The sequence below is a fragment of the Podarcis gaigeae genome (assembly GCF_964106915.1).
Source record: "Podarcis gaigeae genome assembly, chromosome: 10".
NCBI classification, from domain to species: Eukaryota; Metazoa; Chordata; class Lepidosauria; order Squamata; family Lacertidae; genus Podarcis; species Podarcis gaigeae.
Window position 1 is genome coordinate 2304557 of NC_139686.1, and position 25444 is coordinate 2330000.

General features: G+C 48.6%; 1 protein-coding gene across 9 annotated transcripts in view; it reads right to left on the reverse strand.

Moving 5' to 3' along the window:
- Positions 1-25444, reverse strand: part of SHANK3 (SH3 and multiple ankyrin repeat domains 3) — a 410336-nt gene that overhangs the window by 77260 nt on the left and 307632 nt on the right. For all 9 annotated transcript variants that reach the window (XR_014555552.1, XR_014555553.1, XM_083699824.1 and 6 more), the window contains 2 exons: positions 20789-20864; positions 13578-13660 (listed from right to left, as the gene is read on the reverse strand). Coding sequence is in view for 7 of the 9 variants with exons in the window: in XM_083699824.1 (XP_083555950.1) it covers positions 13578-13660; positions 20789-20864 (159 nt within the window). In the remaining 2 variants the exon portion in view is untranslated. The remainder of the gene's footprint in view (positions 1-13577; positions 13661-20788; positions 20865-25444) is intronic.

Below are 25444 nucleotides of genomic sequence, written 5' to 3' on the forward strand. Positions count from 1 at the left end.
CAATCCTCTTTGAAAGCCGTCCAAGTTCATGACCATTCCTGCGGCCTGTGGGAGGGAGTTCCAAAGGTTAACTATGGACTATAGTAAGGTTAAAGTTCACTGGGAAATGATATATAATGAAAATAAAAGGATGTTTAAAATAATTGTAAAAAAACAACAACCCAAAGCTTTTCTTTTCGGAATTATAGGGACAGAACTACCTAAACTGTATAGAAACTTATTAATGTGTGATGCTACAGCTGCAAGAATGCTACTCGCCCCAAAATGGAAAGAAGCAGAAGTCCCAGTAAAGGAAGAATGGATACAAAAACTTAGGGAATATGCAGAAATGGCAAAACTTACCGGAAGAACAAGAAATTAAGATAACAAACATTTTCTAAAAGAAGGGAAATGGTTTGTTGAATATTTACAGATAAATTGCAAACAGATAAGAACATTGGCAGGGTTATTGTGATAACCTGCAGTTTTATAAGAGTATATAATTAAAGCAGATGAATAAATGAGCAAATTGAGTTAATTTGGATATGCAGAAGATATTAAAAATAAATTTAAGGAACTGCAGAAAGAGGGCGAAGGAAGTCAAGTTTTGAAGTGTTAAAATGATTGTAAAATTAGTGAAATGTATGAACCTGAAAAGCACAAATAAAATAAAATAAAATAAACTATGCACCTCACGAAGGACTTTTTTAAAAATCTGTCCTGAACCTTCCAGCATTCAGCTTCATTACATGTCCACAAGTTCTGGTGTTAAAGCATGTTGACAAATGCAGATGTTCTGGACTCTGTCCAAGGAACACTGGCTGTCAGAACCATTTAGACACCCACCCGACGGCTTCCATCACGGTTTTAAAGAATCCAAAAATGAAACCGTAGCTACTTCAAGGAAAGTATTTAACTTAATTGCTAAAATCTGCCTCCATGGTGGCTGGAAGGTAGCTATGTAACAAACTTATTTTGCAAGGGTGGGATTTAGGGGAAATTCAAAGATATTAGGTAAAGGTAAAGGGACCCCTGACCCCTGCTCTCCACCTTGACAAGTGCTTTTACTATTTTAAAAATAGAAGCATCGCCTACGTTGTCGAAATAAATAAAAAAAATTGTCCAGTAGCACCTTAAAAATGTAAAGGGACCCCTGACCATTAAGTCCAGTCGTGACCGACTCTGGGGCTGTGGTGCTCATCTCGCTTTATTGGCCGAGGGAGCCGGCATACAGCTTCCAGGTCATGTGGCCAGCATGACTAAACCACTTCTGGAGAACCAGAGCAGCGCACGGAAACGCGTTTACCTTCCCACCGGAGCGGTACCTATTTATCTACTTGCACTTTGATGTGCTTTTGAAGTGCTAGGTTGGCAGGAGCTGGGACTGAGCAACGGGAGCTCACCCCATCGCGGGGATTCAAACCACCAACCTTCTGATCAGCAAGCTCAAGGCTCAGTGGTTTAGACCACAGCACCACCCGCATCAAAGATATTACTTTCAGCCTAAGGTCACATTCAGGCTCTCAGGATTTGCAAGGAGGGAATGAAGGGCATTCCAGAAATTTAGATTTCTGCAACACAACTGGATTGCAGAGCTCTGTTGACCAAGTGCAACAAACCCACTTAAACAACAACAAATGGACCTTTTGTGATTAGGGAAGGGACAATGAAAGATGGGAGATGATCAAATGATGAACGGGATGCTGTTTTAAAACCCTGTAAGCAAATCAGGATGGTTGCTCATTGCCATGTAACCTCCCTGCAAGCAAATCGGAATAAATGTTTGATAAAGGCTGGCTGTGATCTACCCTCCGAAAAGCCTTGTGCAAAGGAATCGGGACGGATGCTGAATAATGAGGTCGACTGGAGGAGCCCTGATTCCTGCGCCGTATGAAGTGGTTGAAAATATTTCTGAAGGCTAGAATTGTTCCATGGCTGCCTGCAAAGGAAATGCGACTCTCAAAAGGCGTTTAGCATCCTTTGAAGGTCTCAGTTAACGCAAAGAAAGAGGCTCCGGCTAAAAGGTGCGTCGTGGAGAAGAAAGGGGTCCAGGAGGACGAGAGGCGAGGGAGGGAGGCGAGGCTGCCTTTGAAAAGGGAATGTCTTGCCCCAGTGAGCAGAAGAAAGAGCGCAAACACTTTACGGGGAAGAAAGGAGGAGCACAAATCTGAAAACAAATGGCAAGTGCCTCAGAAGCAGGAAACCATTCAGAGAGGCAACGGGGAGGGGGTAAGAGAAGGAGCTAAATAAGGCAGAAGAGACCAACAATTGATCTGAGATGGTCGCAATGGCAAGATATGATAAAGAGATTAGCATAACCGAAGGATTGCAGAAACTGTGAAGAACAGAGTGTAGCCCACAAGCTAAAAAGGAGTGGATCCAGGGGGCTTTGGGGAGCTCTTGCCGAATTTATGAACTTAAACCAGGGATGGTGAACCTGGGGGAGCGGAGCCCCTCCAGAAGTTGTGGAACTGCAGCTCCCATCATTTTGACCACTGGCCAGCCTGGCTGGAGCTGGGGTCCAATGACGTCTCCCGCTCTGGACTAAAATATTTCCCATTCTTGACTAAAACGTTAAATTCCTGTGCAGTCACTGAGTTAGCAACAAAAGCTATCAGTCTTCTACCAAAAGCATTGTTGATGACCCCCAAGATGCTAGTCCTCATCGGTCACTGCCAACCCCATAAGTTTACACGCAAAATTGGATTATTACTTTTTGCCTCGGTGCGTCCGGCTGTTAACCAAAAGGTTGGTGGTTCGAGCCCAGGAATGGCTATGGGCAAGATTTCTACATTGCAGAGGACCCAGGGTCCCTTCCAACTCTCGGATTCTCTGATTCAAATGTCCGTTTCTCCAATTTGGAGAGCTCCTTTTGGATCTTTGATATCCCTTTTTCGTTTTTATCCTTCTCAATCACTTGAGTGCCTGATACGTCTATCTGATGAAATGTTTATTTTGTCCATAGTTTTTCACTGTTTCCAAACACTTTGAAAACTGTACGGTGAAGACGCCTTTGTGAGTGACATGAGGGCTGGCCAATCAGTGCTATGGACTGCCGGCTCCAAGTAGAGGCAAGGCAGCTTTGTGATTGACAGAAACGGCAGCCAATTGGCGCTGTGCAGATTTAGCTTTGGCCCAGACGAGGCAAACAGAAAAACCCTAAAGCCTGAGACCTTTTGACAAGCCCCAGTTCCAAAGACTGTCTTGCCCTGGGGCTCAGCTGACTTCCACTAGCTGGCAGAGTCCCTGATGCCCTCAAACTGTCCTGGTTCCCACTCCATGAAGAACTTGGAACTCAGGTTGCTGTTCTTACCAAAAAAACTTTTAAAGCTCAGATCGGTGTGGCACACAGGCAAAATGCCGGTTCGGCGGCAAAGCAGGGGTTGCACACGGTTAATCAAGCAATGGCAGGGGCAAAATTTAGCAATCTTTTGTAATACGGTGCGCTATGCATGTCCAATATTTGGCATCCCCGGGTTGAATTTCACTGCATGTAATGCTTTGAAAGAAAATGTAATGAAAATGATATATAGATGGTACATGACCCCAGTCAAACTTGCAAAAATATACCACTTGTCTGATAATAAGTGTTGGAAATGTAAGGAAAATGAAGGAACGTTCTTTCACCTTTGGTGGACCTGCCCTAAGGTGAAGGTCTTCTGGGAAATGATATATAATGAGCTGAAAAAGGTATTTAAGTATACCTTCCTTAAGAAACCAGAGGCCTTCCTCTTGGGTATTGTCGGCCAAGGGGTGTTAAAGAAGGATCGAACTTTTTTCATGTACGCAACAACAGCAGCAAGGATACTTATTGCTAAACACTGGAAAACCCAAGATCTACCCACCCTGGAAGAATGGCAGATGCAACTGATGAACTGCATGGAACTGGCTGAGATGACTGGCAGAATCCGAGACCTGGGAGAAGAAATTGTTGAAGAGGACTGGAAAAAATTCAAGCTTTATCTACGAAAATATTGTAAACTGTATGAATGTTAAGCAGGATGCTTGATTTTAGACAAATTGGCACCATCAAAATAGATGAAGTAAATCATGAAGATAATTTAAATATAAGATGAAAAATCTTTTTTTTTAAGATAATTATTAGGCTAAATTAAATTTTCTTTTGTAAGGATTGGAATAAATGTATCTAAAATTTGAAATATATTCGAAATCTGATACTAAGGATGAAGATAAGGGAATAAATTGTTGTTTTTAAGTGTACTAAACTAGAACGCAGGAGCGGGAGATGTGAGGAAGTCCAGAAGTGATAAGAAAATATGTGATATGCAATGTTATGTTCACTTTCTTTTTTACTGTAAATGAAAAACTTTTAATAAATATTATAAAAAAAACAATATTTGGCATCCCCATATGGATCTTCTCACATATGAGTTGTCTCAATTTTGCTTCCCCCCCTTGGCTTGGCGTCCCGTGAGGCAGAACCACCCACACCACCCTAAATCTGGCTCTGGCAATGGTGTTGATCCCACAAGAACCTGCAACCCCATTTTGTCCTCTCTGTCCTGGCCTAGAAGCCCCCTCTGGGCTCGTGACTCCCGCTCTGGCTTCCAGCTTAGACCAAATGCTGCTCTTCTTGAATTGCATAGCAGTTTCATTGTCCAATTGCATGCCATATATACACATATATTTAGAAAACTGCTTTGCATTATTGTGCAGCTGGTTCTGCAAGCTGCTGGTTCTAATTTCCTTAGGGCTGTGGGGGTTTTGGATGAAGAGTGATGGGCAAGAAGGCTTCACTTTTGATGAAGCAGCTGTGAGTCATTGGCAGGTTCAACCTCGGAAGTGATGCATGTCTGGAGAGAGACTGGCTGTGCTGAAAGGTGAGAATCAGCCCCAGGAAAGGAAAACGTCAGATCCCTGCCAGTTAGAAATCCTGGAGAGTTCATGAGTTCTAGTCTCCTGAGAGCAGGAGAAAACCTTTTCTCATCCACTTTCTCAATGCTATGCATGATTTATAAACTTCTACCAGGTAGCCCATCTTGGAGAACTCTGATTCTAAACCTCCGATACCTTGTGGGGTATCTTCAGGAGAACAAAAGGCTCAGGAGCAAACCTTAGGTAAAAAGGTAAAGGACCCCTGGAAGGTTAAGTCCAGTCAAAGGGAACTATGGGGTTGCAGCGCTCCTCTTGCTCTCAGGCCAAGGGAGCCAGCGTTTGTCCACAGACAGCTTTCTGGGTCATGTGGCCAGCAGGACTAAACCGCTTCTGGTGGGCCTTCTGGTGGTTCCCTTACTCTGGGAAGCAAAACTACAGGGAACCATGCAGAGGGCCTTCTCAGTGGTGGCGCCTTCCCTGTGGAACACCCTCACATCATATGTCAAAGAGATAAACAACTACCTGACATTCAGAAGACATCTTAAGGCAGCTCTGTTCAGGGAAGTTTTTAATGTGTGACATTTTAGTTTATTTTTGGTGTTTGTTGGAAGCCGCCCAGAGTGGCTGGGGAAACCCAGGCAGATGGGCAGGGTACAAATATATTATTGTTGTTGTGTCTGGTACCTGCTGGGACTGGGAAGGGACAGATACACTGGGCAAGAGATTTGGGATATAATATACAGCTTTCATCAGGGGAGAAACTATGGAGACACAATTTGAAATTTACGGCATGTTGTACGTTGAAAGGAAATGATATGAAAATGATGTACCATTGGTATTTAACTCCCAGTAAATTAGCAAAAATGAAGAAGACAGGTACAAATATCTGTTGGAAATGTAAAGAAAAGGAAGGCACCTTCTATCATATGTGGTGGACATGCAAAGTAATAAAAGCGTTCTGGGAAATGATATATATTGAATTGAAAAAAAAAATGTTTCAAATAACTTTTACAAAAAACCCAGAAGTTTTCTTATTAGGAATTTGAGGTGCCGAAATCCCAAGGGAACAGAAAAGATTGTTTATGTATGCAACCACAGCTGCACAGATTATATTGGCCCAGAGATGGAAAGAAGACAAAATCCCTACCAGAGAAGAATGGCAAATCAAATTGTTGGACTATGCCAAAATGGCAAAAATGACTGGAAAAATCAGAAATCAGGGAGACCAAAATTTTAATAAGGAATGGGGTGAAATTATAATTGACCTGGGAGACCAATGTAAACAGTTAAAATTGTTAGTGGGGTTGCAGTAACACTTGTAATGTAAGAGGAACTATGGATACAATGGAGATGTTAAAAAAATGTGGATTTTTATAAAAAGATGCAATAGAAAAGGTTTAACAATGGGACCCGGGGAAGAGGGAAGTATTGAGATTTGTGGGAATCTTGTAATTATGGAAGGTGTTGTGGTATGACTGTAAATTTTAATATGTAAAATGAAATAGACAAATTTGGAGCGGGGGGGGGGGAGGGATGGAGCCACTCCACAATGAGGAACGGTTGCAGGGGTTGGGACTCTTCAGTTTAGGGAAATGGAGAGGAAGAGGCAACACGATAGAAGATCATAAAATTATGCATGACAGAGATGAAGTTAATAGAGTTATAGAATTGTTGACTTGGAAGGGACACCAAGGGTCATCTAGTCCTACCCCCTGCAATGCAGGAATCTCAACTAGATCATACATGACGGGTGGCCACCCAACCTCTTCTTAAAAGCTCCAAGGAAGGAGAGTCCACCACCTCTTCTGGAAGTTCATTCCAGTGTGAAACAGCCGCTACCCTCAGAAAGTTCTTCCTGAAGTTTAGTTGCAAACTCCTTTCTCGTAACTTGAAGCCGTTGGATTGGGTCCTACCCTCCTGAGGAGGAGAAAACAGGCTTGCTCCTGCCCCACAGAGAGAATATTTAACCTATGGAACTCCCTCCCACAGGGGGCAGAGATGACCACTGATCTAGGTGGCTTTGAAAGGGGATCAGACAAATGGATGGAGGAGGAGAGAGCTATCCAAGGTGCTCTGCCTCCACAGTCAAAGGTGCTCTTGCACTTTAATCCTGCTTGCTGGTTTCCCACCAACACCTGGCTGGCCCCGCTGAGAACAGATGGGCTATTGGCCTGATCCAGCCGGCTCTTTGGTTCTTAAGTAGAGCCCCATGCAGAGGCCATAGCAACAGTCTGGAGCTCTCAAAGGCTCTCAGGGCGTATCTACATACACTTCCCCTTGTGCCCCGCTTTCCCTAGGGAAAAACCCACTCTCTAGTGCTTGATAGGAACAAATAGCAATTCAGGTTTTCTCCAGATTGATGTTTGCTCCGATTTAGCAAAAAATCCATGCCTAGAAAGTGCAGGTCAAGCAGAGAAATCCTCGGACCAGTGCTTTCTAGGAACAGAACAAGCGGAAGTGTAGGCAAGCCCTCTATTTCTCTCTCCTGCCAAAGAAGCGTCATCACCTCCCAAGTGCAGAGGTTTAGCTGCTTCCACTTGGACAACAAGGGAGAGCGAGAATGTAAATGCGGATTGTCGGGATACCATCAGTCTCTGGAGCTTCAGGAGGCAAAGGCCCCCCTTGGGGAAGTGGGAGGGAGAGGGGTTGTGTCTGCTGCCTAGGCTTGGCAATGTTGTCTTGGAATGGAAAGAGCCATCGCAGCTTGGCATGCGGAAGGACCCAGGTTCAGTCCTTGCTAGAAGGAATCCCTGGAGAACTGCTGTCTGCTAGCCAGTGTAGACAGCACCAGCACTGAGCTATACGGAGCACCGTTCTGGCCTAGGAGAAGGCAGCTCCTTCTTACTCTGGGTTTCCACACGGCCTTCTCTGCTTCGAATTGTTTGCCGTTGGTTAGACTGATGCCATTGGTGAGACCAGGGAGAAGAGTCAGTAGAAGAAGACTGGAAGAAATTTAAAGACTATCTACAGAAACATTGGTATGAGCTTTCGTGTGCATGCACACTTCTTCAGATACACTGAAACAGAAGTCACCAGACCCTTCTATATAGTGAGAAGGTGGGGAGGGGTATTACTCAGAAGGGTGGTGGGAATGGGTGACTTCTGTTTCAGTGTATCTGAAGAAGTGTGCATGCACACGAAAGCTCATACCAAGAACTGACTTAGTTGGTCTTTAAGGTGCTACTGGAAGGAAATTTTTTTGTTTTGATTATGGCAGACCAACACGGCTACCTATCTGTTACAGAAACATTGTAAAATTAAGGAATGTTAGAAGGATGCTGCAATGAAGTTATGTGGTTTTAGCAGTAATGTTATAAAGGATTAAGTAAAAATGGATTGTCAACAGGTCAGAACGTAAAGTTACAATATATTAAGATAAATTAGTAAGAAAAAAACAAAGATGGAAAGGATTTGCTGAAATAACTAATTGAACTAGAATACAAAAAAGGGAGGTGAGAGGAGGTCAAGGAAATAAGCAAATGAAAGATAAGACATGGAAAGATGGACTTGTTTTTAATTGTTTTTATTTTTTCTGTATTTTGTATTTTCTGTTTTTCTTTTTCTTTTCTTTATTTCTGTAATTTTTTGAAACTCCAATAAATATTTTTTTTTTTTTTTAAAAAAGAGACTGATCCTGTTTCTTTGTATGTGAATGCTCTCCTCCCTGCGCAGAGAGTCATAGCTGAAGGGAGATGAGAGGGAGATGGAGGAGGATGGAGTGGGGACCCCAGAGACTCCACGGGGGGTTCATGGTGCGCATGAAGGGTATGGAGGCTTTAGAGCTGGAGAAACCAAGAAAAACAGCTTCAGCTCCTAAGGCAAAAGCCCCTTGGCAGGACTCACAATCTCCAGGTAGGCCTAGAATTGGATTTGATATCCCACTTTATCACTCCCCTTCAGGAGTCTCAAAGCAGCTAACAATCTCCTTTCCCTTCCTGCCCCACAACAAACACTCTGTGAGGTGAGTGGGGCTGAGAGACTTCAAAGAAGTGTGACTGGCCCAAGGTCACCCAGCAGCTGCATGTGGAGGAGCGGAGACGCGAACCCGGTTCACCAGATTACGAACCTACGGCTCTTAACCACTACACCACAGTGGCTCTGCAATTGGGTAGCCTTCGTTCATCACAGGCACCCATCAGACCCTCTTCAGAACCCATATTGTGCTTAAAATGGCCCAGATGATCATAGTTACAGGTAGGTAGCCGTGTTGGTTTGCCGTAGTCGAAACAAAATAAATAAAATAAAATAAAAAAATTCCTTCCAGTGGCACCTTAGAGACCATTCTTGGTATGAGCTTTCGTGTGCATGCACACTTCTTCAGATACACTGAAACAGAAGTCACCAGACCCTTATAGATAGTGAAGCATGGGAAGTCCCAGCAAAAAAATTATAATCTGGCAGAATATTTGGATTATATGATATGTATTTGTATAATTTGGAATATTCAATGTGATTTGACTGGGTTGTTAAAATGGAAAATTTAATAATTTTTTTTTCTTTTTTTAACAAAAAGATAGTGAGAGGGTGGGGAGGGGTATTACTCAGAAGGGTGGTGGGAATGGGTGATTGGCGGATAGGTGTGGTAAACCTGTTGACTGTTAACCACTGCAATTGGGTCTTATAGGAAAAAGCAAGGGGTGAGATGGCTAAAAATAGCTTTATCATGTATAATGAGATAAGAATCCAACGTCTCTATTCAGACCAGGTCTCTCCATGGTTTATAAGTTTGGTAATAAGTTGTAATTCAGCAACTTCTCTTTCCAGTCTATTGCTGAAATTCTTTTGTAATAAGACAGCTACTTTGAGATCTTGTATAGAATGTCCTGGGAGACTGAAGTGTTCTCCTTCTGGTTTCTCATAATCACACTGCAGTTCTTGCGATGACCCTGCAAGGTAGGCCACTGTCATCATCCCATCGCTGTACACAGGAGGCTCTGAGATAGGAAGGGGGGCTGGTCTAAAGACACCCACTGCTAAAGAAGTGAGATTCGAACTGGGGGCGACCTCTTAGTCGCAGTGCTACTCTGGCAGCTGGCTGCTCAGTTTCTCCCATGGAACTGGGTTCTTGGGAGGAGAGAACTTTTATGGATAAGTCCAGATCAAGGGAAGCCATAGAACCGTTCTCTTCTGCCTTGGTCAGGCCACACCTGGGGTCCGATGTCCGGTTCTGGGCACCATAGTTTTAGAAGGGTATTGACAAGCTGGAAGGTGGGCAGAGGAGGGGAACCAAGACAATAAAGGGGTTGGAAACCAGGTCTTGTGAGGAATGCTGGAGGAAGTTGGGCTTGTTTGGCCTGGAGAAGAGAAGTCTGAGAGGTGGGCACCTTTGAATGATCACAAGGGCTCTTCCATGGAAGATGGAGCAAGCTTGTTTTCTGCTGCTAAAAATGGTAGGACCCAAACCAATGGATTCAAAGGAAGAACTTTTTGAGGGTAAGAGTGGTCGCGGGTGGAACAGACTCCCTCAGGAAGTCATCGTCTCTCCTTCCTTGGAGGTTTTCCAACAGAGCTTGGATGGCCGTTTGTCAGGGATTTTTTAGCAGGAATTCCTGTATCGCAAAGGGTTGGACCAGATGACCCAAAGGTTCTATGACCCTAGGTGACCTCTCCACCTCCCAAGAGCTTTGGGGATATCAATGCAGGCCACAGACCTTTAAATCAGGGGCATAGCATCTTTGGCCCAGATGCTGTTCTCCGAGTCAAGGCCCACCATAAATATGCAAAGCACAGATACATACATTTGCTTTCTTTTGAATAATTTATTGTATTTTCGTGATTAGGCTTTGTTTGGGGGCACGGTTGAGCCAAATGGATGATCGGAGGGCAAAAGGATTCTCTCCAGGCTACTGAGGGCCTCTTCCTTGAAGGCAACAACCACAGCAAGAGGCAGGTGCACAGCTATGGGAATCACCCCAAACGGAGACACAGAGGTAGAGAAATAGCTTTGCTCCCCACTATCAGAGATGCCATCCCCAGAAGAGATGGTTGACTCTACCACTTATGTTTGGCTCCAACGATTTGAAAATGCAAGCAAAGAGAAATTGTATCCGTCCTCTTATTGTTCGGAAACATCAGCGCCCATTCCCTTGCTTTTGTTAAAGGTGTGTGGCTTTCCTCTTGGGGGGGGGGGAGGCTCCTGGAAGCCTCTGGACCCCAAGACCACTCTACCCTGGCAAAGGGGGGGCACTTGTTTGCTTGCTGACCCCTTAGGCAACCCACTCTCTGCAGGCACAGCAGGGCTGGAAAAATCTGCTTGGCTTTTCTGGAAAGGAAAGCTCGGGATCGCAAGGACACAGAGATGCTACAGCAATACTCATCCCCCCCCCCATCAGGCAAAAGGCACTCATCTTGAGATGTTTCTCTCTGCCCTTCTGCCCACCCCATAGGGCAAAGCCCACCCCCCAGCGGCTCATGTTTCCTTGCACATATTGACAGGACCATCTTGAAGGAGCATCTCCACCCCCAGCATTCTGCCCAGATGCTGAGGTCCAGCACTGAGGGCCTTCTGGCGGTTCCCTCACTGCGAGAAGTGAGGTTACAGGGAACCAGGCAGAGGGCCTTCTCAGTAGTGGCGTCCGCCCTGTGGAACACGCTCTCTCCAGATGTCAAAGAGAAAAACAACTACCTGACATTCAGAAGACATCTGAAGGCAGCTGTGTTCAGGGAAGTTTTTACTGTGTGACATTTTAGTGTATTTTTGGTCTTTGTTGGAAGCTTCCCAGAGTGGCTGGAGAAACCCAGCCAAATGGGTGGGGTACAAATAATAAATTATTATTATTATTCCCACCATCACCTGGGTGTTTGGGTGTCTTCTATCACTAGGACCAAGGTGGTTGTGGTCTCCCTCAGGACACCAAAGCTGTTGAGATGTCATCCAGGCATGATGGAAATTTTGCACACTTGGACCTCGCACCGATTCGCTGTTGTGAGTCAGAAAATGGGAGCCCGCAGCACCCCACAACCTGTAGCAGAGGCCAGGGAAGGGCACCATCGCATGAGCTGGGATCTCCAGTGGCGCTAGCACCAAGGCTCAGGGAGACATCTCCTGCAAGAGCTGGAGGTTCTCTCCCCACACCTGGAAGGCAGAAAGCAACTCCTGGCTCCAGGCATCTGCTTCTTCCTTCCCTGCTGAACCGCCTGGTGGTGCAGTTGTTAAGAGTTCTGGACTAGGACCTGAGAGGTAAAGGTAAAGGGACCCCTGACCGTTAGGTCCAGTCGTGGCCGACTCTGTGGTTGCAGCGCTCATCTCGCTTTACTGGCCGAGGGAGCTGGCGTACAGCTTCTGGCTCATGTGGCCAGCAGGACTGAGCCGCTTCTGGCGAACCAGAGCAGCACCCGGAAACGCCGTTTACCTTCCCGCTGAAGCGGTACCTATTTATCTACTTGCACAGGAGCAGGGACTGAGCAACGGGAGCTCACCCTGTCCTGGGGATTTGAACCGCCGACCTTCTGATCGGTAAGTCCTAGGCTCTGTGGTTTCACCCACAGTGCCACCCACGTCCCTCCCAGGACCTGAGAGACCAGGGTTCAAATACCACACTCAGCCATCATGAAGCTCACACCGGATGGCCATGGACCAGTCATTGCCTTCTCTCGGGCAGGCCTACCTCACAGGGTTGTTGTGAGGATAAAATGGGGAGAGGAGGAACCATGTGCCTTGAGCTCTTTGAAGCAATGGACGCAAATGAAATATATATGTATATGTATATGCATACAGTATGTATGTATATGTATATATATGTATGTATATGTATATGTGTATGTGTATATTCCCCCAAGGGGGAAGGGGGTGGTCCTGGGGGGCTTCTCGCATGTTACAAAGGGAGCCTGCAAATGAATGTGGGGGGGGGGGGTAAGGCAGAATCGCTAACAGAGCTTTGGGAAGACGTGAAGGGCTGGGAAATAGCAGAGAGGAGGCTGCAAACTCTCAGGGGGCCCCCTCCTCCTTTTTCCTGCCAACCATAAACCCACCCAGGGGGTGTCCTAATTCCTTTGCATCTGGAGTGGATGGAGGCAATCGCTTGGCAGTCTCCCCAAATCACACACCGACATCCCTCTCGGTCCATCCCTTCAGGAGGTGCGTCCCCACCCCAAAGCCCAGACTTCAGTTTCCCTGGGTATGCCCCCACCCCCCAAGAAAACCCACCACCCCACTCCCAGGAACAAATTCCCCCAGACCGTGAGTGCTCTCTCCCTCTCCCATTCCAGACACAAAGCCCTCTTCCAGAGGGAATCTAGCCGACCACCCCCCCTTGGCAAAGAAGCCACAGCTTGTGCGGGGGGGGGGGGGGAGAAGTGCTTTCCAATTCCTGGCAATGAGCATGTGGGTCACAGCGGCAACCCGCCCCCTCTGAGAGAGGAGCAGGGGAGCCCTCTTCGGGGAGGAGGGCTGCACCCAGGGGGAAGGTATTTGGGAGAAAGGAGCATTTCTCAGGGAGAGGTGCCCCCTTTGCTGTGGGGTGCCCGTTTTGGGGAGGAGAGGCATTGTGGCATGCAGGAGGAGAGGGCACAACCTGTGCCACACACAGCCACACACACACAAAGGATCCCCTGCGCTCTCGGGCATGCAAAGGGGGCACCATCTTTGTGTCTCTCACACACCCTTTCCCAGAGATACGCTGCCACAAGACCCCGCCGGCGGGCAGGACCCAGTGCCAGGAAGCCCCGCCATCACCTGGGTCCAGCTCCATGCCACTCCCATCATGCAGCCAGCCCTCTCCCTGTCCTCCCACCGCCGCCCCCCCCAGTCCACCGGGTCTTACCTTTGGCGCCCCGGAGGACGAAGCCAAAGCCCTCATGCTCCCTCTTCTGCAGGACAGCTGCCTTCTCCTCGATGATGTAGTCACTGGGCAGGAAAGAGCACAAGAAAATGAAGCCGGGGGGAGCCGTCAGCACCATCGCGCCCTGCCTTCGAGGGGGGGCCTCTTCCCAGCCAGGCGCTCATCGCAGGCAGGAGCCCGTCAGGCGGGGAGGCGGGCAGAGGCTCTCGCCCTCCCGCTCTCCCCGGGCAAAGGAAGCTCCTTTCTTCCCCTCCCTGCTTCGGAGGGGGGGCGCCAGGCCCTCCCCCCTCCCCGCTGCCCGCTCCCCCACCCCTGCTCAGTCACCTGCATGTGGATGCAGAGCGCTTACTGATCCCGTGCGCGAGGGGGGCTTTCCTTTCAATGGAGCCGCCTTAGCTGGGGGGTGGGGGCGGGCAAGAAGCCACCCTTTGCAAAGAGACTCTCTCTCTCTTTCTCTCTCTCCCCCCCAACTAGGAGGGGGACCCAAAGGGAGAGGGAGGGAAGGTGCCCAGCGGTTGCGTGTTCGTGTGCATGTGGGGTGCAAAGGGGGGGGGGAGTGTGCACCGGGAGAGGGCGACTGTGGAGTTTCTTTCTGCTGTCACTCTCACCTTCTCCTAAAACTCCCCTCTGTTGCTAAGTAACTGTCTGTCATTAAAAAAAGAGAGAGGGGAGAGGGAAGGGGGGTGAGGCAGAGCTGTGCTCCACTGCCTTGCTTTTAACAAAGCTGATGCTATTTCTCAATGGAAGAAAGAGAGGGAGGGAGGGAGGAAGAGAGAGAGAGAGAGAGAGAGAGAGAGAGAGAGAGAGAGAGAGAGAGGAAGGAGAGAGCGCAGGCAAATCCATCATTTTGGGGAAGGGGGCCAGTATGGTGGTTGGTGGTGGGGAGAGGGGAGAAGAAAGCCCCCCTGCTTGAGACAGAGCCCAGCGTGAAAGGCTGCTGTGCAAACCCTCCCTTCTCCACCTGGTCAAGGGATTCACTGGGCATGGCAGAGGAGGTTGCCACGCGTGGCTCTCACACATGAGGTGTGCCGGCAGGTGCCATGCTTCCTCTCTCACTCACTCACTCACTCATGCATGCATGCACACTGCAGCAGAGACACACGCCCAACACCCACCCACGCTCTTGCACGCACCAGCCCCCCCCTCCGGTCTCTCTGCCTGCCAGGGTTCTCTGGAATCCATGCTCAGCTCAGGCACACACCCTCGGGTGGAAGCGCTGCTGCAGCTGGGACCTGCATGCTGCTGCCCTCTCCAGGGCTGTGCGAGTGGCGCAGGGGTTCAAAGGGCCACCTGTGAACCAGGTGTGGGAAGGAGGTAGACAGACGGGGAAAGGTGGGAGAACTCCGAGCGGTTTGCAGTCAGCTGCCAGAAAGGGTTCCTGGGGAGCAGCGAAGTGGCTTTTGACACCTAAAACTGGGCCACAGGAAGCTAGCTTGGGGGGGGGGGGGGAAGAACCCACTTTGGTGCTGAAAATGAATTTTGGGTCTCAGGATGTGCTCAGAGACACACCTCACCTTTTAATTCTAGCTCTAACGTTTTCAGCAGAGACATCACCTTGCCAACAAAGGTCTGTATAGTGAAAGCTATGGTTTTCCCAGTAGTGATGTATGGAAGTGAGAGCTGGACCATTAAGAAGGCGGATGTGGCCAGGAGGACTAAACCTCTTCTGGTGCAATGGGACACTGTGATGGAAACCACAGCGGTACCTATTTATCTACTTCAGGGGTTAGCAACGTTTCTCAGCCATGGGCCGGTCCACCATCCCTCAGACCATGTGGTGGGCTGGACTATATATATATATATATTGGGGGGGAATGAATTCCTATGCCCCACAAATAACACAGAGATGCATTTGAAATAAAAGGATGCATTCTACTCATGTAAAAACACGCTGATTCCTGGACCGTCCGTGGGCTGGATTGAGAAGGTGCTTGGGCTGCATCCAGCCCACAGGCCTTAGGTTGCCTACCCCCGATCTACTTGTACTGGCGTGCTTTCGAGCTGCTAGGTTGGCAGGAGCTGGGACTGAGCAAAGGGAGCTCACCCCATTGCTGGGATTTGAACTGCTGACCTTCTGATCAGCAAGCCAAGAGGCTCAGTGGTTTAGACCACAGTGCCACCCATGTCCATTCTAAAAGAGACAGGGCCTTAGGACAGGAACAAACTTGGGCCTATTGCAGCCCAAGGTCTTCAAAGACCCAAGACCCCTCCATTCTCCTTCCACAGTCCTTGGCCAAGCCAGCAGTCACCTCCAAGCCTTGCTAGACTCCTAAGGGCGATCCATACATTTCTCTTGTTTTCTTCAGACCTTTGGCCTTTGGGGCAACCTGATCAGAGGCCGACCAGATACCCCATAGCAAAACCAGCAAGCAGGATTAGTGCACAAGACCTCTCTTCCCAACCTGTGGTTTCCAGCAACTGGTATTCAGAAACATTGCTGCCTCTGATTGGGCTGGTAGCCATTGATATTCCTCTCCTCCTCCAGGAATTTGCCTAATTCTCTTTCAAAGCCATCCAAGTTGGTGGCCATCACTGCCTCCTGTGGCAGGGAGTTCCATAGTTTAACTGGGTATCCTGGACCAAATGAAATATCCCCAACCAGATGTTCTGGACCACAAATGCCCACCACTGGCCGAGGCTAATGATGGGAGGCATGGTCCAGAAGATCTGGGAGGCCCCAGGTGGGATGGAGGGTTTGATGCCTGGATCCTGCCCTTCCGCTCTTGCTAGATCACCCCACAGCTGCCTTTCACTCCAGCCTCAGTTGACTTGAAGCCATGTTTTTTTTTGGGGGGGGGGGGAAATGCTAGTCTACGCTGACATATCGGTTGCCGTGGAAACCACGCCAGAGCACTTCAAGGATCAGAGAAGCAGAGGGAGAAGAGGAAATTGACAAAGGAGGAGCCTGTGGAGGAAGGAAGAGGCGCTGCTCTCAAACGGAGGAATGTAGCAAGCAAGCCTCTTCATCTAAGACTTTGCTATCTGCACAGACGGACAGCAGTGGCTCTCCAGGGTTTCAGACTCAAGGAGTGTCTCCCAGCCCTGACTAGAGATGCTTTTTGGGACTGAACGGATGCCCGACCGCTGAGCTATAGCCCTTCCTCTTGGGAGGAGGGGCAGGGTGGATAAAAATCAATGGTTTTTAAAAATAAAAATCGGATTTTTTTATTATTTAAATTGGATTTCTTTGATTTAAATCAGATTTCTTTGATTTAAATCAGATTTTTTAAAATTTTAATTAGATTTTTTAAAATAAAATGCTCTCGGAGGAAAAATCTTTCTAAAGATAGTTTTCTATTGAAGTTACATTATAGTCCAAAGGCTATTCATCAGGAAAGAAGGATATGTTTTAAGTTTTCATGTGGGCTAAAACTCAGTCTAAGTTTTATTTTTATTTTTAATTGTTTAACCACATCAGTTAACAAACATGGATACATATGCTATTACGTTATTGTTTTAGTTAAATAAATTGTTTAAATTGTTATTAAGGAAATGATTGTTTTTCTCCTGCCAATAAAGTACAGCAGAAAAGTTGTCCAAATATAAACAGTTAATTGATTAAACCTCACAGTGATTTTATAATTATGTGCCTATGTATTTCTAATAGTATAACCAAATCAGAAATTTTTGATATAACGGTAAAAACTACTCTGAAAATTGATTATTCCAAAAACGAAACCTTCATCTGGTTGTAAATATTAAGCTGATACCAACAAGAATGAGACTTTCCGTAAAAAAATAAAAAAGATTCAAATCAAGTCTTATTGACTAGTGATTTAAATTGATTTCATTTAAATCAAATCGACCCTGATGAGGGGGAAGAATAGAGAGCAAAGGCCAAAGTCAAGAGCAGACCAGAGCTTGCAGACCTTGTACTGCTTCACAGATTCAGAGAATCACAGAATTGTAGGGTTGGAAGGAACCCCAAAGGTCAACCAGCTCAACCCCCTGCAATGCAGGAATCACAGAGCTCTGAACCAGGCTTTTCCAACCTGGCACCCTCCAGATGTTCGGGGGCTAAAATTACCACTGGTTGGCAAAAGCAGCTCTGAGCAAACGGCCGGCATCCGTCTGCATCGGGAGACGATGGAGGAGAGCACCTTGGGGTGAAGTCAAAGTGTTGGGAGCTTGCAGCACCTGCTGTGGCTGCAGAGAGCAACAGGGGAGAGACAGGTTTTGCTGCAGGTGGGCAGAGGAAGGCATCTCGCTGCGCTGCTACTGGCGCATCATGCAGTTTCTTCTGGCACCCAGCTCTACCTCTCTTTCAAATCGGAACCAGTGAAGGCAGTGAAGGTCCTGTGTGAGTGCCTGGAGGCGGTTGGAGGATGGATGGCGGCTAACAGATTGAGGTTGAATCCTGACAAGACAGAAGTACTTTTTTGGGGGGACAGGGGGCGGGTGGGTGTGGGGGATTCCCTGGTCCTGAATGGGGCAACTGTGCCCCTGAAGTACCAGCTGCGCAGCCTGGGAGTCATTCTGGACTCACAGCTGTCCATGGAGGCACAGGTCAAATCCGTGTCCAGGGTGGCTGTCTACCAGCTCCATCTCGTATGCAGGATGAGACCTGCCCTGCCCTGAACTGGGAAGGGTGGGGTATAAATAAAATTTTATTATTATTATTATTATTATTATCATTATTATTATCACAGGTATCATGTGGCAAAGGGAAAGTTAGACCTGGATTTCTGACTAAGAATCATTCCCAGCCAGCCTGACCAATATTCAGGGCTGTTGTGAGTTTTAGTCCAAAATACCTGGGGTGGGGGGGAGGCATCAAGTTGTGGGGAGGCTGCTCTGGTGTTCTGATGAGGAGAGCAGCCCCTGCCCCACCAGAATGCAAGAAACCAGCCAGCTACGGCCTGCCATATCCCAGTGACACAAGAGTAAGCCTACTGTCTGCTGGCGAGGACCCGGAGGCTGTTGCTCTCTCCTCCCTCCACCTCTCCCGAGCCCCCCAGTTCCATCCAGATGGCCCCGTGAACAGTCACTGCTTTAATCTCTCCTCCTGGAGAGCTAAGCCTCCTGATTGAGTCAAAACAATCCCTAAATTATCTGCTTATTCCCAGCGCCTTCATTTCCAGGCCTGATCTCAGATTGCTTCCGTCCGTCCGTCAGCCAGACTGAGACTTATCAGCTGCAGCAAAGGAACGGACTCCTGGGTTCTTCGGTCTCGATGTTTTCCCCAAACCTTAGGGTGACAATCATGCAGAAAGACTTCCAGAACAGAAAAAAATGGTATGGATCAGGGCAATGACCCATCTTCTCCAGCACCCTTTTTTTCATAGGGACCAACCAGATGCCCAAATGAGAAACCCACAAGCAGGATTGGAACACAAGACCCACTCTCCTCTCCTGCGGTTCCCAGCAACTGGTTTTTGGGAGCTTTGCCGCCTCCAGCTGTGGAGGTGAAACATGGTTATTCTGACTAGTAGCTATCAATAGGCTTCTCCATATATTTGTCCAATCCTCTTTTAAAACCTCAATGGCAGCGGCTTCAAAGCATCACGAAAGGCTCTTTGAAAGTCCTCTTGCAAAAAAAAGTCCCCACCCTGCACTTTGAGAGCCTGAAAACCAGAGGTTGAAAGTGCAGTGCAGAAGGACTGTTTGCAAAAGGGCTTTCAAAGAGCCTCATGCTCAGCTGTTCCCAGGAGGGGAAGAGGGGTGTACAGTGAAGCTGAGCAGGATTTAACCCCTGCCTATCAGCTGATGAACACGGCACACATCTGGGTGGCATTGGGTGGAATAGCTGAGAGAGAGAGAGAACAGGAGAAAGTCAGGTGTTCTGAAAGCCAATCTCCAGACAAGTCCCGAGGGCAAGGATCTGTAAAGAGTTTTATTGTTCTTCTGGTGATGGGGAGTTAAGAGGTGTTGGGAAAGGGGTCTGATAAAGGGACCTCATGTTGAACTTGTGTAAGCCTTGTAGACCCCTCCCCATTTGTGACATGCTAGTGATGTATGGAAGGGAGAGCTGGACCATAAAGAAGGCTAATCGCCGAAGAATTGATGCTTTTGAATTCTGGTGCTGGAGGAGACTCATGAGAGTCCCATGGACTGCAAGAAGATCAAACCTATCCCTTCTGAAGTAAATCAGCCCTGAGTGCTCACTGGAAGGACAGATCCTGAAGCTGAGGCTCCAGTACTTTGGCCACCTCATGAGAAGAGAAGACTCCCTGGAAAAGACCCTGATGTTGGGAAAGATGGAGGGCACAAGGAGAAGGGGACGACAGAGGACGAGATGGTTGGATAGTGTTTTCGAGGTTACCAGCATGAGTTTGACCAAACTGCGGGAGGCAGCGGAGGACAGAGGTGCCTGGCGTTCTCTGGTCCATGGGGTCACGAAGAGTCGGACACGACTAAACGACTAAACAACAACAACAACAAGTGATGTGGTGATGATGTATCAATGATGCCTCTTGAAGTGTATTCTGGGGGAAAGAGGGAAGTTTTTAAAGAGGGGGTCACCCCTTACTCGGGGTTCTTACTCCTGTGGGGACCTGTTGCACAACAATAAAGATCATGGTCTACTGACCACTGTTTTGCTCCAGATTACTTGGCTGGAACTTCCTTCTTTTACTGACCACATGAACCCACAGGGGACTTGCACCCTGACGAGCTGGGCTGTTGAGTAGTCTCTCACCCAGGAATTTTTTTCCCTTAACAGAAGGAAGGTGAGATATAAAAGGAAGTAACAAAAAAGTAGCTAAAAGTAGCCATACAGTAGATTGAAATCAGGGATGAAGCACAATAGAATGGGGCTGCCACCAAGAATGCCCCACCATGTGTCACCAGCCTAGAATTGGCACAATGCCAACACCCATGGAACGTCCTAGCAGGTTTGAGTGCCTTGGGTTGCAATGCAGGTGGCAGGTCTAGATGTCCCCGGGGTCCCTTCTCATGCTACAATTCTATGATTCTGTGCTCCACGTTAGCTCTGCCGCCTCGGAAACACAACTTGTCTTGTACACACCACAAAGCTCTCCCCACCTTCTAGGTCCACGCAACGTGGAATACACTCTCTCTCTCTCTCTCTCTCTCTCTCTCTCTCTCTCTCTCTCACACACACACACACACACACCTGCAGCATTGCAGGAGGAAACCTGTTCTGCCAGCCCACGATTGCCCCATGGACCTCCCTTACCTGGAGTGGAAATCCTGGCTGCAGGGCAGCCAATACATGCCAGGAAGGTCCTTACCTGTGAGAAGTGAAGTTGTCGTACGAGCCCACAGTGTAGTGTCGGAAGAGCCTCTTGGTCCTGTCTTCTCGGGTTTCTGGAAGGAAAGAGCAAATGTTTCTCAGAGACGTTGAAAGTCGGGAAGCACCAGTTCAAATCCTTCCCTACCCTCACCTCCCATGGGATGTGCCCATCCCAAGCTGTTGGTGTTTATGAAGGTCCACCTGGAGATTCTAGGGACAGGTGGGGAGATGTGTCTGGAGGGGATGAAACCCCAGGGATGTGGCGAAGGACTGGCAGGGCCACTTCCTTGGGCACCCAGCTCCTGTGCTTCTACTACTCGGATGCATGTTGCCATCTCGCCAAAAGCGGGCCAAATTGAGATCACATCCAGAGAGATCCACATGGACTATAACTGGCCTTTAAACCAGCATGATGGCTGCTGCTACCACAATGGTGCCAGGGTAGCTATGGAGCAAGAGGAAAAAAGGGGGGGGGAGGGATAGAGGCCATTGGCAAACTGAATATTATGTTTTCACCAACAATTTCTACTTTTAATCTCAAAATTCTTTGATGTTCCACCTGTTGGTTTTACATGTGGGCTTAATGTATTGTTTTGCATTGGATTTGCTTTTTATTCCCCCCCCCCCCCTGCACAATGCCATGGTAATTCAGAAGGATGGGTTTATAAACCCTGCAAAGAAATAAGTAAATGGTTAGTATCGGTGGGCCGCCTGGAAGGTTGATTCCCTGAGGAAAGCCGCACCAAGTTCTGCCACCAGGCTAAGCCGGAGGGATCTGTCTGCGTGGCTGACCTAAGTGGGTGTGGTGTGTGCCCTCCAAGGAAGGAAGTGAGTCTGGCCTGGACCAGGAATGCTGGGAGAACGTTCAGGACCCCTAAGAAGTGGAGACCCTCAAGCCATCAGCTGGAGCTTGAGAAAGGCTGCAACCGAGTCTCTGGAAGTTGATGTCTTTGATGTGTAGCCTGCAGACATGGAACAGGAGAGTTGACCTGGAGCAGGACCTCACCAACAGCCCCGACTCCTCAGCACTCCAAAAGCTTTACTTTTTCATCTCTTGACCATGCTGAAGCTAAGATGGGTCAAGGACCGGTGAGAAAAGCCTCTTAAGTTTCGTCTCTGGCAGGCCAGCTGTCCGGTGTCTCCAGCAAAGGGGTGGCTCAGATCACCATGGAAAGGCAGGAAGGAGCAGGTGTTTGGGAGGAGGAGGAGAGAGGATTCATGGCTGGCTTCAGCGATCTTGGCTTGGGAGTTGCTTCTCATCGTTCACCTAGCTGATGTGAGGTGGCCTCTTCTGCTCCTGGAAGAAGGATGCTATTGACCGATGCAGAGTCCAGGCAGCACCGTCCAGGCAGGCAGGATGAGGCCCTTTCTGAAGCCACAACACAGAAGCTTGCTTGCTCCCCATTTCCTTCTCCCGGAACTCGTCCATGAAATCCAGGCCGCTTGCTCCATGGGAAGGAGCCATTTTCGAAGGAGAGCTGTTCAGCTTGTGAGAAATGGTTGGCGAAGCACAGCACAGCTCCAGCCCTCGCCCTCTGTGCCACAGAGAAACAGGGGGGAGGCATCATGGAGCATCAGAGCTCAGACTCCAAAGTCCTTTGGGGTGGCATTTCTGAGGGGAAGAGCTTTCCTGGCAAAGTCTAAACGCAACTCCGGCAAAAGTGACCGGCCCCAGACTGCAAGCAGAGAGGTGCCATTCTCCCTCGCCACCAGCAGGTGGGGCACTTCCCCTACTCTGGAGGAAGCACCTGGGCTACTGCTTCTGAAGTGTTTAACCTGCTTACCCTCAGGTCTCTCATCTCCGCATCTCCGATAATAAGCGGCCCTTTGAGCAAACAGATGTTCCAAATGGAGGCCAGCGCCAGCCAGGCCTGCGAGGGCAGGTGAGGTTAGACGGCAGCCAGTTCTGAGAAGGTATCTGCAGCTGTGGCCAAGTGGAAGGGCTGGGATGTGCCAGGTTGCTGCTCAAAGCTGCCCAGGCTGCTGTGCCACACTTGGTGGGGACAAAAGACATTGGGGCAGGAGGGGAGGGGCATCGCCGCCTTCAGCTTCAAGGAGCGACAGCTTCCTTCTGCACCGTGCCAAGAGAGGATGAAACCTACCATGGTCACATCTCATATGGGAGGCTTGGTTCCATGAGTTCTGTGTAGACTCAAAAAATGCGTACACTCAAAAACTTCCCCCTTGCGACAATCCTTACTCTTTCGTAGCCCAGTAAGCAAGGCAGAAAGCTTAAAAGCTCTTTCTGCACTGAGCAAAACTTGCATGCCTTTAATTTCTGCAATTTCAGGCTGGCCTTCAACCATGCAAGGTTGAAATCGCACAAGTTAAATGTACGTAATACATGGCCGAATAGTACCTGCTCACCCCTTTCCCCTCCATGCTAGCAAAAAATGTAGAAGGAGACCCATATTCCACAGCTCTGCGAGCAGAAATATTTTGTGGCCAGGAGGGGGTTTGCGAATTATTTCTGCTCATGGGGTATGTAGTCATGGCTTACCTACTGAACTACTATATACCTGAAGGAGCGTCTCCACCCCCATCATCTAGCCCAGACACTGAGGTCCAGCGCCGAGGGCCTTCTGACGGTTCCTTCACTGCAAGAAATGAGGTTACAGGGAACCAGGCAGAGGGCCTTCTCGGTAGTGGCGCCTGCCCTGTGGAACACCCTCCCACCAGATATCAAGGCAATAAACATCTATTTTACTTTTTAAAGACAACTGAGGCAGCCCTGTTTAGGAATGTTTTTAATGTCTGACACTGTATTGTTTTTAATATTCGGTTGGAAGCCGCCCAGAGTGGCTGGGGAAACCCAGCCAGATGGGTGAGGTATAAAAAATAAATTATTATTATAACCCTTGTGGTACCACAGAGGAAACCACAATTGCTGGACCCCTCGGGAAAATGCAGGACCTTACCATGGTCCTAATGCCTAGCCAAATCACCCAGATACTTGGCTTTTCCTTGCATGCATCACTCTAGCTGGCCGAGGGGCCAGGCCCCTTTCTGGGCGAGGGGCTAGACCCACTGGGAGGTTTTTTTTAGCCGCCCCATATGCAAGGACCCCACAGTATTTCCCTCAACGCTGCTGCGGTCTTTGTCGCTCTTGGTGGTGCATTCATACATGGTCTGCAAAGGCAATCTGACCTCCCTCAAAGTGCCCAGGTTCCATGCAGGAGCAAACGCCCCATCTGAAGTACGCAGAGTGCCCAAGTGCTTTGGGGAGAGGGTGGGATGTGCTGTGCAGGTGGAGATCAGGTGGACCAGATCCCAGGGGAAACAGTGACATTAGTGGAAGCAGCAAGGCCAATTTCCGAAGTTGCAAACGTGCAGTCCAGAGATGCTACTGAGTGCAGAAGGTTGTGGGGACGGGTGTCGGACGTGGTGCCCTCCCCTGTGCTTTGTGAGAGGAGCATTCCAGGGACGTCTGTGCGGCCTTTGACCCTGGCCATGCAGCCTCAAAGGCCTGGACCAATTACCTGGTCCCGAGAAGGACCTCCTGGTGGGGAGCGGCGGGTCGGGCAGGGCCAAGCCTTCCACACGGATCCTCTTCCTTCCATGCTTGGCGAATCTGTTACTTGACTTTGCTGCTGCGACCCTGGAGGAAGCTGACCCTGAGAGCCAAGGAATTGACGACAGAGAGTGCCGGTTGGCTGGACGGCTTTGCTTTCTGCATCCAGCACAGGGCAGATTGGCTATTTTAGCACAATCATGTTTTCTTTCGTTTTCCTGCCACGTGACCTTTTCCAAGCCAAAGGCTGCGGAGTGGGGGAGGGCAAGCCTGGACCAAGAAGGACCATGGTGCCTGTTCCAGCACAACTTAGCAGCAGCAGTGATGCTGAAGGCAGCAACCAGGGCCATCTTTACCCGGGGGCGCAAGGGGTGTGGGGCACCCGGGTGCCGAATTCTGGGGGGCACCCGCCACTGAAGTCCCTAAGCTCTTAACTATCTACCTGTCATGAAATAATAAATAATTTTGATCAAGCTAGAAAAACAAAGGGACGTGGGTGGCGCTGTGGGTTAAACCACTGAGCCTCTTGGGCTTGCTGATCAGAAGGTCGGTGGTTCGAATCCCCGCAACGGGGTGAGCTCCTGCCAACATAGCAGTTCGAAAGCACATCAAAGTGCAAGTAGATAAATAGGTACCATTCCGGCGGGAAGGCAAACGGCGTTTCCGTGAGCTGCTCTGGTTTGCAAGAAGCGGCTTAGTCATGCTGGCCACATGACCCGGAAGCTGTATGTCGGCTCCCTCGGCCAATAAAGCGAGATGAGCGCCGCAACCCCAGAGTCGGTCACGACTGGACCTAATGGTCAGGGGTCCCTTTACCCTTTTAGAAAAACAAAATACATATATACCTAGGTATTACCGAAATGTATACCTACTCTTTCGCTAAAGGACTTTCGACTCTGTGCGCTCATTTACCAAAGACGTGCCACACCAACAGCGGTGCTGGTCATTCACAATGGCGCCGTGCACGTGAAATAAACTCTTAAATCAAAATATTATGTTACGTATTGTACTGAGCTGGTATGTGGCAGCCGGGCGAGTCAGCGGCACCTTTGACACGACTGATGTTTCTCCTAAGTAGGTGCTTAAATGATACTTAAGTGTGGTGGTGTTGTATACTTAAGTATAAGTGTATTGTAAATGAAT